Genomic DNA, 19,154 nt, shown 5'->3' with positions numbered 1-19,154 from the left:
CAGGATGAATTGACAGAATAATAATCTACATGATTACAAAGAAGCATTGTTCCTTGTTAGTTTGGTGAGATCAACTCTGTAGAGATTATAGGGTTTCAACAGCACCACAGTTATTTGAAAACAGAGACTTATGTTTTGTTACACTCAAGTGACTAAAGTTTTGAAGTGACTGATTTCATATCACACAAAACCTGAATCTCATTTACATTAAGGTCCATTTACATAGTTCTGGTATCTGAAAGAGACCTTAAAAGCAATGTAAGGGTAAATTTTTAAATGATGCCATCTTTAAGGTCCTTTTACAGTGCTAGAATGTTGCAAAGGAGCCATGGTACAAATGAGAATAAGACCTATAATTTCCAACCCACCATCTTAATACACATTTTCTAATATATCAAGTAAATGTGTAATAGAATTTACCCGGTCAAGCTCTCGTAACCGGGGGTAGTTGTTCTTCCACTCAGTCTCAAGATTAAAACGCGTTGCTATAAAAAGAAAAAGAAGAATCAGAGATATAGATTTATTAAGACTCCTTTATAATCTGTTCGGAATGTCTGGCTATTGTAGGAAATCACCTGTTCTTTAAATTCCCAGGAAACTTATTTGTGACAAATCAATCTTGCACTTGATATTCAAGTAAACCATGCTACTGAGGAAAAAATATATTTTATTCTCCAGGCATGAGCCAAATTTGAAAGGCCACAGCAGAAAGGGAATATATTTTGAAATTTTTCACCATAAAGCTATTTAGTGACCAAGAGTTACATGGTAACAACTCACAGTACCATTAGCCAAACCTATCCTAAGATTTGTCCTTCACTTCTATGTTTTAATATGAGGCAAATGTATTTATTTGGAACTATGTCTAGCAGAAGATTTCTCTGTGGTTTTAACTATGATTTAATAGGTACTCAATCCATTTTAAAAAGTTACCAACTGTTTTACCACATTTATAAACACTAGGAAAACTTTTGGAGGATGTGGATTTGGTTAGGATTTTACAGTGGGAGGAGGGAGGAACTGTGGGAGGAGTTCGTGGAAGGCATTATCACCAGCACTTTGAGAAGAGGAGAGATCATTGAAGGACACTGCACATTTATTGAAGAGATAACACTTGTTTAGCAACAAACATTTAGACTCCTAGCCACCACAGCATGAATTTGGCTCAGGCATTAACCCTTTACACCTCATCTTTCTACAGATTCATAGGGTAGTGGTGACTGAGGTGGGTTTCCAGAGGGTTTCCTCATGGATGCCAGGGGGTTTCTCATCTCTCCTGGTTTATCACAACCCAAGCTTAGTTTCAGGTTGTGTCACTGGTTGCTCTTCTGGTTCTAAGGAGCCCTCTTTGGGTACGTCTCCACTGCTGCTGACAGTGTGATGCCCAGTTCAGGCAGACAGGCTTACACGAGTGGAGCTCAAGTTATCATGCTAAAAAAGCAGCATGGATGTGACTTGGACTGGAGTTTGACCTTGTAAGCACAGAGCGTTAGGTGAGCTTGAGATCCACAGCTGTAGCCCAAACTGCAAGGATCTTGCTGCTATTGTTAACACACTTGCTTGGGCCTTGCTAATGAGAGTCTTATCTCTAGCTGCGCTAGAAGCTGCAGACAGACCATTATTGACTGGGAGGAACAGAACAGCACTGTGTTTTTAGGTGAGCTGAAAGAGAACCAAAGGGTCATTCAGTGCTTCCTCCTACTGCAGCAAGGTTTGCCTGTCATCCATACAATAGCAGGGGCAGGCCATATGCCCTGTGGTTCTTCTCTTGGGGAGGGCTGGCTTATCATTTCATGGATGATGGCAAGATGTTAATTACCTTATTTAATAAAGTTGGGGCCTATGTGCCACAAATTATCCTTCACTTGAGATCCCCAAGGCAACATGACACGACAACTTCTTATTAATGACTACAGACAATCTGTTATGGAGAGAGGTGCTGCCCAGGGCATGCCAAACACTAGAATTACAGAGCTGTACAATGGAAACTTGCAAATATCCAGGTTCCGTTACGACTAACTCTAGCTAATACCATGGCTGCTTCTACACCACAGTGATCTTTCAAAAGATGATTTTCTGGAATATTGTCTTTCGCAAGAGCACATCCACACACAACAAGGTGGATCAAAAGATAGATCTGCTCTTTTGATAGAGAGCATCCACACAGCCCCTGCTCTTTCTAAAGAATGAGCCAGGGATCAAAAAATCTGACATCATGAGGACTGCTCATTCGAAAAAAGGGCTCGCAGAGTGTCAATACACACTTTTTCCCCAAGGAGAATAGTGACAGAGAAATAGCCGTGTTAGTCTGTATTCTATCAAAACTTCTATCAAAGTCTTTAAAGTGCTACTTGACTGCTTCCCCCCAACCCCTCACCAGGAGCTCTTGAAAGAATGTGCTCTTCCTGATCTGAGAGAGGAAGAGGGATTCCAGAAGAAGAGCCATGTTCTTTTGATTTCAGATCGAAAGAGTGTATTTCGTGTCTGGACACTCTGTGTGTTTTTTCAAAAAAGGGGCCTGATTTTCTGAAAGAACTTGCTAGTGTAGATGTAGCCTACAAGTCTGTGCCTTCAGGGGCATTAAATCAAAAATATTACCTTTAAAAGCATCTGCTTGCTGCTCCACTGACTCTCTCACCATTTTCCAAAAACAGTCTGACACAGCAAGACTTAGGTTCCGTGTTGTCACCTGGTGTGCCTTCAGCATACATGTCCTATAAAGAAAGAGACTCATATGTTCATAGCCATAGTTTAAAAGTGTCTTTTCAGTGCTGTTACTCCAGGAACAAATCTTTGCTTTCTATACAAAGAACAATTTAAAAAAGAACATGCATCATCCTAAAAACTTGAGTCTCCCTACAAAACACCTAGTGTACGTAACTGTATTTGGAGTTCTCCTTGAAGGATGAGAAAAAAACCATGTACCCTGCAAGCCTAGAGCGAAAATTTTAGACTTCAGTGTCTAAGCAGCATGAATTATATTTCGTTCTTCAGATAAAGTGTTAAGTTTGCTAAATCAGAAAACTATCCCCAGTTCACTAAAGATGGACCACACAGCTGAGTGTCTGAAAGGATAGTGTTGCTTGCTGTCCAAAGATCTGAGACTTGCCTGACGTTGCAACATACACATAATGCTTTCACACTAGAAGGTTGCAGCCACATTATGCCACAAGAATGTACGACAGCATTTAATGAGGCAATTCACTTTACTAAAAAGTATAATTTGCAACATACTTCAACAATTTTGAATTTTGAAAAAATTCCTCTTCGTAGTCTTTAATAGATTCGATACTTTCACTGCTGTTTCCTGGAAAGAGAAAGGAATAAACGCACAACAATTCCATTTAGACATTGATTCTGCACCAACAAATAAAAAGAAACAAATAGACACAGAACTCTGGATTACCTTTTCCTGTAACGACTGCAAAGTAACCCAAAGCCTTCATTGGGAAAAGTTTACCTTCAATGATTTGTTGTATCTACACAAGTAAGTACAAAATATATGTTGATCTTGTGTCCAGTCTCTCATTTTATTAATGCAATATTAAAATGTCTCAAACATCATATACTCAGAGACAGTGTTAGTCCTAAATAGTCTAAAGAGATTGCACAGAGGTTTCACTGCATTTTGAAAATGGTAATTAAAGAAACTAATATAAGAAAAAACTTAATACCAAAAACCACAATTAATAGCTAGAAAAAGTGGAAAGTCACATGAAATTGAACGCTGACTGGACTGCAGGTTCTCACAACAATTAAACTTGCATAAGCTTATAACTAATACATATTTTCCTGACTTTCTTAGATCTTACTTAAAATAATTTTTAGGAGCAAGCTATTTAGCATTTTATTCCCATATATTATAAAACACTTTACAAAGAAGAGAAGTTTATTATATCCATTTTACAGATGTGAAAAGGTGGCACAGAGTTGAAATTATGTGACCACGGTCACACAGCAAAATTCAATAAAAGCAAAAACTTGCACAAATTAAAAATGATACACCCCCTTCCTCTCCCCATATAGGATACACTAACAGACATCTTTTTCTTTTCATTTAAAAACACTCCCAAAAAGTTAGGGGCACTTTTATGCTTGTATTTGCACCACAATTATCTGCACAAGTGCCTCTCCATATGCTTTGACATGAGAACAGAAGGTTTATATAGTTACCCTGTTTGGGCTGGCCACATTTTTCTCAGCAAGGTCCACCTTGGTCAAAACAAAGATGGTCCTTTTCCCATGAGGATCCATCTGACTGACTAAATCAGTGACAATGCTACGTTCTGCATCCACTGAGCCATCTGAAAAGATTTTTTAAAATGTTATTTCAAGAACTGTTGTATGATCTACAACATTCAAACTCGGGGCATTATGGTTATTTTTTTGTTAAATTGCTTAAGACAAAAATACTAATGAAAGAATGCCTCATTATTTAGCTTTTGGCACAAGAAGTGCAAATTTGCACATGAAAATTCTTGTCCTTTAGTGGCTAATGATACAAATAAGCTTCCACCAAAACTAAAATACACCAAAACTTGAAACTATTCACCAAAATTTTGTTTGGAAAAAGTACAACACAATTTTCAGTTATAAAAAAGTCTATCTACTATTGTCTGTTAGCTTAGGGGCCCTGTTTTGTGAAAATCTGGAGTTTAAACAGTGCTACCACTGTCTTGGTTATATTTTTAAAAGTAATAAAAATGCGAGTTTTTTTGTATTGGTGACAAAAAGGTCTAACAAAATATGCCACAAGTTTAAGATAAAAGACAGACATCAGAGAGTGAACTGTGGGACCCACAGTGCTTCAGAGGACCCATCTAGAGAGCTTTCCCTAACATTGTGCTAAGCAATTAAGAACTGACTTCTGTTCAGGGTCATTTTTATAGAAATCTGGATGAATGACCTAAAGAATACACTATCAGGTTTTAATTAGCACAAGCACATGCCACTTATTGTTTAGAGTCCTAATTTACCTTGAATACAAAGGATGATGGCATTTGGGTTCTGCATGTAGGCCTTGCTGATGCTAAAGATAGTATCCTTAGTGTCTGGTGCCATACCTGATGTCACCGTCTAAAGGAAGAACAGAATATGTTTGTAAAAGGAGAGGTGGAACAAAAGACTGTTTCCTTTTGGGAAGACCACATCCATTGGCTGTTCTATACTTACACTAATGACACCAGGTAAATCGACCAACACCATTCTCTGCAGACCAGGACCTTTCACATTTAAGGAGATGGTCTGTTTAAACAAACAAACAAACAAACAAACAAATAAAATGTTGGAATGAAACTTTTCACACGGGCCCTGACTTTTTGCTTTTTTAAGCAAGAGGTCAGATGACCAAGATGCCTGATAGCAGAACCACTTTTATAGAATAAATACATTTCTTCATACAGTACAAGATCTTGAAATAGCTAAAAACTGATTGGACGCAGACTAATCATTGATGGGAGAAGCATAAATGAGATTTTGCATGAAATGAATGATAAGCCTTACCTCAGCACTGACAGTACATCCTTCTTTTACACTTTTCCTCATTCGGATTTCTATCTCATGTCTCAAGGCTGCAAGCTGGTTTGACACAAAGATATCAGATTGTATTCATCAGAGTCAAATAGTACTTGTGAATGCTCAAGAGCAGGCACCCTCACTGGCAAACAAAATGACTCAGCAACTACAGAACACTCTTCATCCAAAGGTCATTGTTTCCATCACTGACTATACCTCCAAACACACCTGAGATGCAGGCAAGCAAAATGCCACTTTCATAGTTTGGTAAACACAGAACGCTTTACTGCTTTGCCCAAAGACTCTCAACTCAGTAGCCTGCCTGGGAGCAGGAGTTCTTACTGTCACACTCCTGCTCTATTCTGCCCACTAAATTGCTGTTCAAATCTATGTAGCAATGACACTGAAACACAGTGTAAGATTTAACACCATACCCCACTTTGTTCAACTGTCTTTTAATCCTTATATTCAGTGGGCAATAGCCAGTACAGACATCTATTTTTCCACACAAGGATATGTCCAAGTTTCCACTCATCCCAAGACATTTATTGTACTCACATCCTCTTCCTTGGTCAGATCAAACTCCCGAGAGCTGTCTTTGAACAAAGCCACATGGTGGGGACCTTCACTAAGCGTTACCTAATATTTAGGATGAAGAGATGTGTAACTGAGAAAATGTTAATAGCCAAGATTTACAAGATAGAAAAACTCCAAACAAAACAAAAATAGGGATTTTTAACATTTTCCATTATTATTTGAAGGAATTTACTAACTAAGAAAGGGGCTTGATTGGCAGCTCTCTAAATGGAATTCCTTTAGGCATTCTTGGGATGGATAAGCTATGATTTTTGGAGGGAGTTTACAGCAATCATGAATTTGAATAAAGTCCATGACAAGCCACCCCACAGCAGCTGCTCCTGTCTTGTGGGGTAGGGTCTGGCATGGGCACAAGAAATGTGGGAACTAAAGGGTTAGCTTCTCTCCCATTGTTTAAAATCAGGCTCGGATGGAGGATGCCATGGTCTAACCCTGCAGACTGGTACCCACTCTGCTTCATTCCATGTGCCACCTGAGATGCACTCTGCATCATGCCACAGGATGGTGGCCAGGTCCTCACCTGACAAAACCAAGAAGGCAGCAACTCTTGGCATCAGGGAGCAGCTGGGAGCATGTGGGGATAGACAGATGGGGTGGGAGAGAGGGAGTCAGGAGCTTCAGGAGCAGTGGAATCTATGGGAGAAGGAATAGCAGGCACTGAGGATGGGGTGGGGGTGGGAAATCTGGTAGGTGGGGTCCCAGAAGTTAGGAATAAAGCACAAGCTTTATTATCCAGCATCCCTGGGGAACTGGAGATGCTGGATAATAAAATGTGCCAGTTAGTTATCAGAGCTCAGGCCACCAACCAGCACCGCTCTGCACCCCCTACCCCAGGCAACCGGCCCCACTCTACTCCCAACCCCTGGCCTGGCAGTGAGACACCAGCCCCGTGGCAGACAGCACCATGGCAGCAAGACACGAGCCCCGGCTGGGCATACTGATTAACCAAATGCTGGATAACTATGCTTTTACTGTATTATTTATAGAAACAGAGGATGAGGCAGAACCAATATGAAGAGACATAAGCAGCACATATTTATGTATTACTTCACATCTAAAAATTAAAGGTCCAATTCTTGAAATACATCTGGGCATAATGTTTACTTAGTATGAGTAACCTCAAGTGAGATCAGTGGGATCATTCACATTAGCAACCGCTACACCCTGACAAAAAGTACTGGTTTAGCCCACCAGCCATAAAAAGGCAACAGCCAATTTATGTTGAATGCTCAAAAAAAGACATGCAAAGTTAATTTAGGCTGCATTAAATCAATTTATCCTACTGGGATACTTTACAATATTTGGAATACTGTTAAGATACTGTTTCTTACCTTAACAGGAGAACGGGTCATCATTTCCCCAGACCCACGAGGGAATATCCGGGCCTGTGCAATCATTTCTAACACACTGGTTTTTCCTGCACTCTGATCTCCAACCACTACAACCTTAAATGAAAGTATTAGTAGTCACTGGCTTTTCATAAATGAAGCAGTTTCTTCAGTAGGACAGTTTAGGCTTAGGGTTATTAAGAGCTGGTTACACGTGTGTAATTGACAACAGAAATACTGCCACAAATAATTAATTTCTTAATAGATTAACATCTGATTTTATTCATACAAAAGTTTTTCCATTCAGGGCAAAGTGAACAGTGTCTGCCTCTGCATCAGGCTGTGCCTACGGACAGGTCTACACTAGGAGGTAAAATCAATTTTAGATATGCAAATCCAGCTACGCAATTCTTGTAGCCAGAGTCAACTACCTAAAATTGATTTTTGCCACCATTCCCACAGCAAAAGGTCACTGGGAGAAACTCTCCCATTGACTTCCCTTATTCCTCACGACTGAGGAGTACCAGGGTTGATGGTGGTGCCTGACAGATCCATTTAATGTGTCCTCACCAGGCATACTAAATTGAACCCTGAAAGATCGATCACCAGCATTATTTCCATTAGTGTAGACGTACCCAATGTTCACAGCCAAATCAGGGTTTGATTTAATGGTGATGAAGCCACGTGGTGTGTTCTCACAACATTTAGGTCATATTTGAACAGGAAAATAAGCTTCTTTCAATCTGGATCTGAATTAGTACCGAATTCCAGTGGGGTGTATGGATGCAGACATTCAAAACTGAAAACTACATCAGCATCCAGCGTTCAAAAAGTGATTTGTATTCAAAACTGCTGGTTTCACCAACCATTTAACAGTAAAATGGATAAAAGATTCTGAACTACGCGGTAAGGCAAAGTCCCACATTATCAGACAAATTTTTATTATCAGTTCTAATTTTTATTATACAAGGGTACATGAAGGTCTTTAGCTTAAATGATTTGGCTGATTTTTCTACATATAATATTAAAATTGCCCCAACTCTTAATTTGGGTTCTGCAAACCAATAGATATTAACTTTCTCATTCATTCTGTACCACAGCGCTAATTCCATGAAATAACATTTTCTGCTTAAAGTTACATAAATCTTTAAGACCTCACCAACTTACCCGAGGTAGATGATCTTGGGTATTGTAGCTGGCATCATAGTCAGAGAGAATATCTAGAACTTCAGAGTACATATCAATCAAAGATTTCTAAAAAGAATTGAAATGCAGGGGAAAAAGCTCAACTGGTTAAAAGAGCTAAGACCAAGTGCCAAGAATTTTCATCTTTATGTCCTATAAAAGAAGATTATGCTTACACCTCTCATCAAGGTTTAAATTTTCCACCATGATGGATTTTTTTCAACAACCCTTTACTTATTAAAATCTGCATGGATGTATTTTGGAGCCATCAAAAGATATTTCCTTGACTTCAGAACTATCCCTCTGCCAAGTTTCAAAGTACTATTTCAAACCACAGACGGGCTGCAGACTATGCACAAACAGCTAGAAAAATCTTAGCTACATAATGATGCACGAATCATAAATTCAACCTTTTTAGATTTAGTAACTTCATTAGTGCTCGATAGGACGTGAGTGACACATGTAATTACATACAGTTAAAAGCACAGTTAGATAGGAGGTTCATCAGATTGCTTAACAGTATCCCTAAATGTAAAGTGCCATTTATCAACAGCATTTTTTATGCTAAAAGACCAATTGCTAAGTAAGAATTAATGAAGTAAAGCAATTTAGAACAACACTGTAGAGCTCATAGCCAGCTTCTGTTCTGACACTTGAGAGACTGTTACAGTACCTTTAGCTTTCTTTGATGAATACCCTTGTCATCTTTCTGCAAAACCAACTTTCTTAGTTCTTTGTTTTCCTTCTCTAAGCGCTCAAGAATTCGTTGATATTTCAGCTACAAAACAGTACAGACAGAGTTACCATGGAAAACAGTGTGCACAGACCAGCAAACTTTTCCCTACAAATTACTAAAATTTACTATATGGGGGTTAAAAAAAAAAAAAAAAAAAAAAAAATCACACTCCAAACAAATCATTCGAAACCTCAGAAAATATGTAACCATGGGAAGTTTGTTAAAAGTCTATATAACCAAGTGAATACTGTTAATTAAAAAAAAGATTGAAGAACCAACTTGACAATACCTTCATCATAAATGACAATTTTTAAACAATCAGAAAAACAACTGAAACACAGTGAAAACCAGAGACAGAAGAGAATAAAAAGAGACCTGATTAAAAATGCTCTTTCATTTGATATTCCACTCTCAATTAATCCGGGGCAGATCCACACTTAGGGAGAAAGTCAACTGAAGATACACAACTCCAGGTACGTGAACAGCATAAATGGAGTCAATGTACCTTAAACCAAACTTCTGCGGCAGCCTCAGAGTGGAAGGTTGATGGGAGAAACTCTCCTGTCGACTTCCCTTAGGCCTCACGACCGTGCAGAGTATTGGGGTTGGTTGGAGAGCAACCTGCTAAATCGACCCCCAGGAGATTGGTGTCCAGAGCATCAATCTCTGGTTTAGCATAGACAAGCCGCACGTACGGAGCTGTGATGTCCAACACAATAGTCACACATGGCTATTTGGCTGATAGTGTGGGGCTAATGGGCTTGAACAATAAATATATTTTCAGAATAACGTGGCTAGTTTGCTATAGCAGTAGCCACTAATAGTGGCTGCTGCTTCAGAACTGGTTGGACACCACAGGTATAGAGGATACAGTAAGATCATAAACCAGAAGATGTAAAACTATGGTCCACAAAAAGACTTCTTCATGAAGCGAGAAGGGACAGGAATGAAGCTCTCTCTGAAATTACTTCTACCAATTGTACACGCGCAACAAAAATGCTTTCTGACAGCAGTTTTCAATCTTCTTTCATTTTCAGACCACTACAAAATTTCAAATGGTGTGTGTACTTCTTTGGAAATACCAAAGATAGAGGTCACAGGCTGAAAACCTCTGTTTTAGACAGTATACGTTTCAGTTACCACAAGCAAAGCATACCTCCAGCATCAGATTATTTTAGAACTATAGAACCAAGTCAGATTCTTTAAATTTGGACCATCTAAATTCACATTTAAACAACTAAAATGAGTGGCCTGAATTTCATAGGTACTGGCTGCTTCCAATTCCCACAGACAACACTAATAGATGAGGGGGTATGGTCAATGATCAGTGTCACCAAGACCCTTAGGATTTAGCATCTACTCGTGGATTTAGAGTCTACTTGCGGATTTAGAAACCTGCTTTAGATCCGTAGTTAACCACAGTGCTCCAATTGCTTGTTAGGGATGCAAAACCCCATTTAATTGATTAACCAGATAAATGGTTGGCTTAACCAGTTAAAGGTGGGGAGTGGCTGGGAAAGGCAGGAGGGGATTCAATATCAGCAAGATGTCTTATATCTTCATGGCATTTTTGTTCAGCTATTCCAGTTTTGCACTTCTGGGCTACAGCTACATGAGAAACCTGTCGACAGAAGTGACTGTCAGAAGGGATTTCCCAGCAAAACTTCTGTCGACAGATCACATCTACACATAAATGCAGACTGAAAGAGCAACCTTCTCTGTCGACAGAGCAGCCACACTGCCAGGCCCTCTCTTGACAGCATGACTAACCGAAAGCTCTGCAAATAGCGCTGCCTGGTGAACCAGAAGCCCTATCTGTTGACAAAAGGGCCCTGGAGCGTCTACATGGCTGTTTTGTTGACCGAATACTGTTAAGAGAGGCATCATACCTGAATGGGGAGAGGTATAATGCTGACAGTGGATGTGCCAGTTTTTGTTGGCCAACTGTCGACAAAGCACATTTTGCATGTAGACTCTCTGTGGGTTTTGCTGACAAAAGCCCAGTTTTGCCAGTAAAAGCCTCTCATGTAGATGTAGCCCTGATGTTCTGAACTTTGGTCTCATGTTATTTGGGCTACGTACCTGAGTGTGCAGAAGTTCTTCTTGAAGCTGATCAATCTTCTCTTTGTCAGAGACCTACAATGTTAGAAAACGCACTCATGACCCCTGCTTGGTCATATAGTACATATGTTTAGTTTATCCTCAGGGTGCAATGGAATCTCAAACCAGAAGCTTTAGCAAACGTAACTAATTTAGCACACCTTTTCAGTCAAATTGAGTTCTTAAATCAAATAATCATTTGGGATTTAAAGTGGCTAAAGATTCCATCCGAAAAGAAAAAGCCCATACAAATGAAGTCTAAATCTTTCTGCAAGCCAACAAAAAATTATCACTTGCAGGATCAAATAATGACAAATTAGGCAAAAGAAATAAAATTCAGTATCTTCTTCTGGGAATATTTCCCTCCACCAATTGATTAATAAGATCTGGTAGCCAAGCTGTCTGGGCCTAATTTTTATTTAATTAGTATGGCACTCTGAAGATGAAAACACTAACTTGTATCAACTTGGTTCCAACATGACTTCCTGCTAAGTATGCCAATACACAAAATATCTCTAAACTATCAGCATCCTCAGGATGGTGCAGTGCATTTTCTTCTGGTGCTTATATTTAAGATTTATAAATGTGATCGGTTAGACATCACATTCTTATTTGTCTCTTGTACACGACTGAGCACTGTATTAACTTATGTAGCCAAGTTCTAAGAGGAACAACGTATTCTGCAAATGCATTAAGTATATTTTACTGTTCCATTATTTTTCAGTATGAAATCTTGATGGGATGGTTTACATTAGCATATGTGGTCACTCAGATGCTATTAATATGTGGGAAACAGTGAGAACATAACATAAGAATGGCCATACTGGGTCAGACCAAAGGTCCATCCAGCCCAGTATCCCGTCTGCCGACAGTGGCCAATGCCAGGTGCCCCAGAGAAGGAGAACAGAAGACAATGATCAAGTGATTTATCTCCTGCCATCCATCTCCTGCCCTTGTACTGAAGGCTAGGGCACCATACTTTACCCCTGGCTAATAGCCATTTATGGACCTAACCTGCAAAAATTTATCGAGCTCTTTTTTAAACTCTAATAGAGTCCTGGCCTTCACAGCCTCCTCCGGCAAGGAGTTCCACAGGTTGACTGTGCGCTGTGTGAAGAAAAATTTCCTTTTATTAGTTTTGAACCTACTACCCATCAATTTCATTTGGTGTCCCCTAGTTCTTGTATTATGGGAAAAGGTAAATAATTTTTCTACATTCACTTTCTCCACACCATTCATAATTTTATATACCTCTATCATATCACCCCTCAAACGCCTCTTTTCCAGACTGAAAAGTCCCAGTCTCTCTAGCCTCTCCCCATATGGGACCCATTCCAAACCCCTAATCATCTTAGTCGCCCTTTTCTGTGCCTTTTCTAATGCCAATATATCTTTTTTGAGGTGAGGAGACCACATCTGCATGCAGTACTCAAGATGTGGGCGTACCACAGTTTTATATAGGGGAAGTATGATATCTTTTGTCTTATTATCTATCCCTTTTTTAATAATTCCTAACATCCTATTTGCTTTACTAACTGCCGCTGCACACTGCGTGGATGTCTTCAGAGAACTATCCACTATAACTCCAAGATCCCTTTCCTGATCTGTCGTAGCTAAATTTGACCCCATCATGTTGTACATGTAATTTGGGGTATTTTTTCCAATGTGCATTACCTTACACTTACCCACATTAAATTTCATTTGCCATTTTGCTGCCCAGTCACTCAGTTTGCTGAGATCTTTTTGTAGTTCTTCACAATCCCTTTTGGTTTTGACTGTCCTGAACAACTTGGTGTCAGCTGCAAACTTTGCCACCTCACTGTTTACCTCATTTTCTAGATCATTGATGAACAAGTTGAACAGGATCGGTCCCAGGACTGACCCCCTAGGGAACACCACTAGTTACCCCCCTCCATTGTGAAAATTTACCATTTATTCCAACCCTTTGTTTTCTGTCTTTTAACCAACTCCCGATCCATGAAAGGATCTTTCCTCCTATCCCAGGACCGCCTAATTTACATAAAAGCCTTTGGTGTGGGACCGTGTCAAAGGCTTTCTGGAAATCTAGGTATATTATGTCCACTGGGTGCCCCTTGTCCGCATGTTTATTAACCCCTTCAAAGAATTCTAATAGATTAGTTAGACACGACTTCCCTCTGCAGAAACCATGCTGACTTTTGCCCAACAATTCGTGCTCTTCTACGTGCCTTGCAATTTTATTCTTTACTATTGTTTCTACTAATTTGCCTGGTACTGATGTTAGACATATCGGTCTATAATTGCCAGGGTCTCCTCTGGAGCCTTTTTTAAATATTGGTGTAAAAGTAAGTATCCAATGAACTAAAGTCTGATCTTGTGCAAGCATGAAAGTATTTTTAATAAAATCCTTTCAAAAATGATTTTGTAAAGTAGATCTAACAAAAAGTAAAAACAGATGTTCAAAACAATTTAATCCATTTCTTCAAAAATTAATGTCATAAAATCAATATGAAATACTACGAATAGGCATCATGCAACTATTTTAAAACTAATGTAAAGCCTAACGGACAATTAAGAAATAATTTATTAGAAGTCAATGAAATAATTATCAATATTAAGAAATTCAGCTCAACTTTAAAATGAAGTCACTAACAATTCAAACAAATTGGCTTAGGGAGCGCATCAAATAAGTGCATGGGTAAGAGGCTGTTTATAGGACACAAACCAATGCAGTCACTCTGCTTTCACAGTAACTGTTGGCAGATTAACAATTCCCAGTTCTACGTGCCAGCTGGCTTATTGGAGCTACTCATCCCACAAGATTCATTTGGGTATGTATTTACTTTGCATAAGGCAATGCCAAATTACAGTTCTCCCTATATGCCAACATCCAAATATTTCCTTATTCATTAGCTGATCCTTGTAAGCAGTGAAGATGAAGTGTGGAAGTGGGTCATCTTCTCTCTCCATCTTGGACCAACAGAAAGGAAACTATTCTTTTGCACCTGGATGCAAGAGTAACGAAGAAGAATTCGGATAGGGATGGTAGCTTGAAACCTTTAGCAACACACACTGGCTGTGTCCACACTTACAAAAAAAAATTTGAAATGGAGATGCTAATGAGGCGCTGAAATATTTAATGCCTCATTTGCATGCTGCCAGCCGCAGCACTTCAAAAAGTGCTGTGGTTCGCTTGCCCACAGCTGACCTACACAGGGGTCCTTTTCAAAGGGACCCTGCCAACATCGAGATCCCCTTCTTCCTATTCCATGTTGGCAGGATCCTTTTGAAAAGGACCCCCGTGTAGTTGAGCCGCAGGTGAGCAAAGCACAGCACTTCTGAAGTGCCACGGTCGGCGGCATGCTAATGGAGGTGCTGAATATTCATTTCAGCGTCTCATTAGTATCCTGTGATTTGGCCATTAGCGTGGCCACTTTGAAGTTTTTTTGTAAGCGTTGAGATAGCCACTATGTCTTAATACTTGCACAGGCTGTGCCTCAGTAAACAGAACTTCCCTCATTAGGCAACATCCTTGGTCCTGCATCCACAGGCGCTCCGAGGCTGATTCACTCACAGGGGAAAGCCAGGAGCCTTGTCCTCAGTAACACCTTCAAATAGCACATTTGCAGCATTCAAGCTCAAGATGAGATGGGGAGGAGAGGGCACTGGGCTCTTGGAGGAAGAGACAGGGCAGTTGTGGAGCACGGGGGCCCAAGCTCTGTCAATGCAGACTCCTCTGCTGCTGCCAGAGCAGAGCCCTGCAGGTAGCCAGCAGAAGAAGAGCTAGCACCGATCTCCCTGGTCTGGCAAATTCCTGGTTTGGCACCAGTCAGGTCTGGAGGGTGCTGGACCAGAGAGGTTCAACCCGTATTTGCTTTTCATTTAAGTATGCGTGTGTGCAGGTCATTCATCCAAAGAGACAGCGCCGCAGGAGGAGGAAGGTGCAGACAGGGATAAGAAGCCACGGAAACAGTGAGGGAAGAAAAGAGGACAAACACAAAAGGGGGAATACATAAAATGTTTCTAGGCCTTACGAACATCCAAAGAACATCTATATCCCTCTTCCTATAGCCCTCTAAGAAAGTTTACATGTTTTCTGGGGTGTTGATAAATCTAGACAAACATTCAATATCCTGCCTCCTGAAATGGGAACTGAAAATGTCTAAGGAACTTAAGGGAAAATAGGTAGCACAACACTCCAAGAATGCTCTCAAAGTGAGGCACAACTCTTTTCTCCACTAAAGCCATTTTACGCTTCAGGAGAAGGTGGGCAGATAATGACCGAACTTCTCTTCTCAATAGACACTAGATGAAATTTGCTGCCAGTCTTAAAGGAAGGGACTGTGGTAGCTTTAATCTAGTTCCTAGAAAGCAGCCTGCTAACAATGTGCCATAATATGGAACAGGAACACACCCAGCACTGAGACACTTCTAGCAGTTACATACAGACAGGTTAAGTGTGTCAGAATTAAGGGCATGTCCACACTCCAGCCCTAAGTTGACTTCGATTAGGTCAACTTATAGCCACTGCAATAGTTACTGGAGAGGGCTGATGTCCATACTACCTTCCTTCTGTCAGAGGTGAGAGTCCTCACCCAGGCCTGTCGATGTGTGTGTGTGTGGGGAGAGGAATAGAGAGAGAACTGCCCTGGGGCCCAATTCAAAGGGGCCCGAGGCTCCCGGCCACCGATGCAGTAGCCATGGCTAGAGCCCCAGGTGGCACACTCCGGATGTTGTGGGGGGGAGGGAGGAGAGCAGCACAGCCTACGTGACAATGATGGCTGGTGGCATCAGTCCTGCCCAGGCCCCACCCCTTCTGACAGCACTGCATCGGCTCCCCCCACCGCTGATGCACACACACCTTGCCCAGCGACTCTGTCCACTCACTTGTCCTCACCTGAAATGCTTCCCCCAACTGAAGAGGGACATAGGGAGGGAGAGGAAGAACCAAGGGTCTCAGCTAAGTGCAGCTCCCAGTGAGGAGCCCAGCTCACCCCTAGGCCTGCCTGGCAGGGAGGGAGGGAGGAACACCATAGGCTTCTCAGCTGCTGAGCTGGAGCTTCCAGGCAGCAGCCCAGCTAGGAGCAGGGAGCCACAGGAAGTCAGGCTCTCGCCGCATGGCATTCTTGTCAACAAGCCAGCCAACAGCTGATGGAAGTAATGGTGTCTACCCTGTGTCACCCTATCTGCACTAATATAAGCCCTACACCTCTCATGAAGGTAGAGTTATTACACTGGTATGGCAGGATACTAACACTGGTGAGACAAGGCTGTAGTGTGCACACTGACATAATTAGGGCAGCTTACATCACCTGTGTTGTATAGACCATGCCTGTTGCAGAGCAGCATGACCATGTAGTGCAATATGCAGTTCCACTGACTTCCCAGTGAATCTCAGTCTAACCTGCCATGTGCTTTAAGTTATTGCAGTTTGCAATTGTTTAGCATTATCGCCTTCTTATTTTTCACTCTGCCTATTTCAGTCACAACAATATTCCTAAGCATTTCGCTGGCCATAACTGCTTTAGTTGGCAGTACGTTGCAGGATAACACCATGGTCACCCACGGCTGACAATAATTTACATTACGAAAGAAACTGTCAACATTTTTACAGAACATACAAGTCTACTTATTCCTTTATTTTCTTAGATCTTCTTTCAAATGTTGGGTGAGAAACTTTTGAGACTCCATTTGATCAAAAAGCATAAATGACCAAAGTCCTGGCACTTCTGAAAATCCCAGGAGGCACCTATGTACATCTTAGGCACATAAATACTAGGGTCATAGTCACTATCTTGCTGTGACGTCACAAAAAAATGCCATACCATGAACATCTCATGGTTAAACAGTAACAGCTGCAACCATTCGCAGTGGCATCACTGAAAATGTCAATGCACAGAGAGATGCAGCCATGCAAGTTCTTGCTATATAACAAACCTCTTCAGTTACATACAGTACTTGCCACGTGGGTAATAAAAGCCCACAGGGGAAGAACTACAAGCACACAAGGATATTAAACATGATAACATCTATCAGGTGCCCTTTTTGTAATATTTTTATAAATTTGTATCTAACAGACAAATTCCCTTACACAAGCATGCTAGACTCATAGATCTAATCTCAAATTAAGATGAAAAACTGGGAAATTTAGATTCTGCAGTTTAGTAATTTTATACAATTGCTAGGAGGATCTGTGTAACTTGGCCCATTCAAATCCTTCTGCTGGCTGGATTGTTCATTCTGACAACAATGTCAATGAGATTAAAGGCATAGGTATATACAGACTTAGAGAATGGAAATGAAAATCATATTTTCAGATAGACAGATAAGCTTGCAAAAGAAAGGTGAGGTAAAGTTAGCCATGGCATAAGTGGGAGCAAATTGTCTGCTTTCAATGGCACTTGCACTTGTTTTTGTCAAGACAGAGCTTGGCCCAATGACTGGAATCTTTAAACTGCATGTTCACTTTAAGGTGTCTACAGCAAGAGCTGTTTAACCAGCCACTCAATTTGTTTCACAACAAACGGGTTAGTTGCACCAAAATAAAATACATCGTCATTTCTTGCCACTTGCATGCATCAAAGCACACAAAAATCACACATTTAAAATGTTAACATTGGTTTTGCTGTTTCTTTAAGGAGTGTGCTGTTCAACCATTTTAGATATTAAATTTAGAACTTCCCCTTACAGGACTGAAATCATTTACAGCTGCAGACATACAATTTTTTCTGCAATTCCAAAGGCATGGAATAAGTAATAAAGCATTAATGATGGATAATTCTCTGTAACAGCAGATTAATCCTGAAATAACCAACTCTCTGCTAGTGCCTCTAAAATAGTACTAAAGCTTAAATATCAAGTATTGTATTCCCTGTCCAGCAACTGTAAGTTTTTATCTTTTCTGCACAATGCTAATAGGAACTCTTCTTTAAAAACCTTTAGAAAAAAGAGGGAATTACTCCATGGAAATATTTTTGCTTTCTGTACCAGAATGCAGTGCGCTTTCGGCATAATCAATATAACACACTGCACTCAAGACAAAAAACCACCCTGCCCTCCTTTAAATACAGACATTGCAAGGTACCGGATAAAGGCATTGAAGGAACCACTCTTATTACGCAAAGGAATTGGTAAACCAACGGGCAGGTTTTAGTCTGCTAAAGGTGTTTCTCTTCTTTTACCAGCAACACTGCTCTGGGATGGGAAGGGAGGACTTTCTAACCTACTATTGAGCAAATTCTGCTCAGGGTAATCAGACTTCAGTGGTTACTCTTCCAGCATCTTTATTATGCATCATGTTGCTTCACTGAGGGCAGGACTAGTCAACCTTCTCTAAATGCCAAAGTTACATTACCTAGGTGGGATAAAAAAAATGAAACATGATGAAATATCTCTCTCCCCTTCGCTATTAATATTTTCGTTAGCTGTACAGAGGAGGAGGAAGGGTAGTTCTTGAGCTGCAATGTGGCAAGGAATGGTTGCCTAATATTTAACATTAGCTTTAAAAAAAGGATTCTGGAGACAGACTGGAGTGCTTACATTTATAATGCTACCTGTTTTAAAAACTTTAACTCCTTTGGCAAAAACGAACTCATGCCTTTATGCAACATTATGCGTAGAACTTTATTCTGAGTCTTCCTCTTTCCCTCTCCCAGATACCATCTCAGACAGAAAATATGTGGATCTAGCAGTTAGTTCCAAAGCTATGGTATCAT

At 40.4% G+C, this 19,154-nt stretch overlaps 1 protein-coding gene across 5 annotated transcripts in view; it reads right to left on the bottom strand.

Moving 5' to 3' along the window:
• OPA1 (OPA1 mitochondrial dynamin like GTPase) overlaps positions 1-19,154 on the bottom strand; it is an 86,890-nt gene that overhangs the window by 41,744 nt on the left and 25,992 nt on the right. For all 5 annotated transcript variants that reach the window (XM_075003943.1, XM_075003945.1, XM_075003944.1 and 2 more), the window contains 13 exons: positions 11,443-11,496; positions 9,298-9,402; positions 8,607-8,693; positions 7,443-7,556; positions 6,073-6,153; positions 5,503-5,577; positions 5,173-5,244; positions 4,977-5,076; positions 4,174-4,304; positions 3,407-3,479; positions 3,235-3,307; positions 2,599-2,714; positions 421-485 (listed from right to left, as the gene is read on the bottom strand). In XM_075003943.1, coding sequence (XP_074860044.1) covers positions 421-485; positions 2,599-2,714; positions 3,235-3,307; positions 3,407-3,479; positions 4,174-4,304; positions 4,977-5,076; positions 5,173-5,244; positions 5,503-5,577; positions 6,073-6,153; positions 7,443-7,556; positions 8,607-8,693; positions 9,298-9,402; positions 11,443-11,496 — 1,146 coding nt within the window. The remainder of the gene's footprint in view (positions 1-420; positions 486-2,598; positions 2,715-3,234; positions 3,308-3,406; positions 3,480-4,173; positions 4,305-4,976; positions 5,077-5,172; positions 5,245-5,502; positions 5,578-6,072; positions 6,154-7,442; positions 7,557-8,606; positions 8,694-9,297; positions 9,403-11,442; positions 11,497-19,154) is intronic.

The sequence above is a fragment of the Carettochelys insculpta genome, chromosome 10 (genome assembly GCF_033958435.1).
Source record: "Carettochelys insculpta isolate YL-2023 chromosome 10, ASM3395843v1, whole genome shotgun sequence".
NCBI classification, from domain to species: domain Eukaryota; kingdom Metazoa; phylum Chordata; order Testudines; family Carettochelyidae; genus Carettochelys; species Carettochelys insculpta.
Note: the sequence above shows the minus strand (reverse complement) of the source record. Positions and strands in the feature narration are given on the sequence as shown.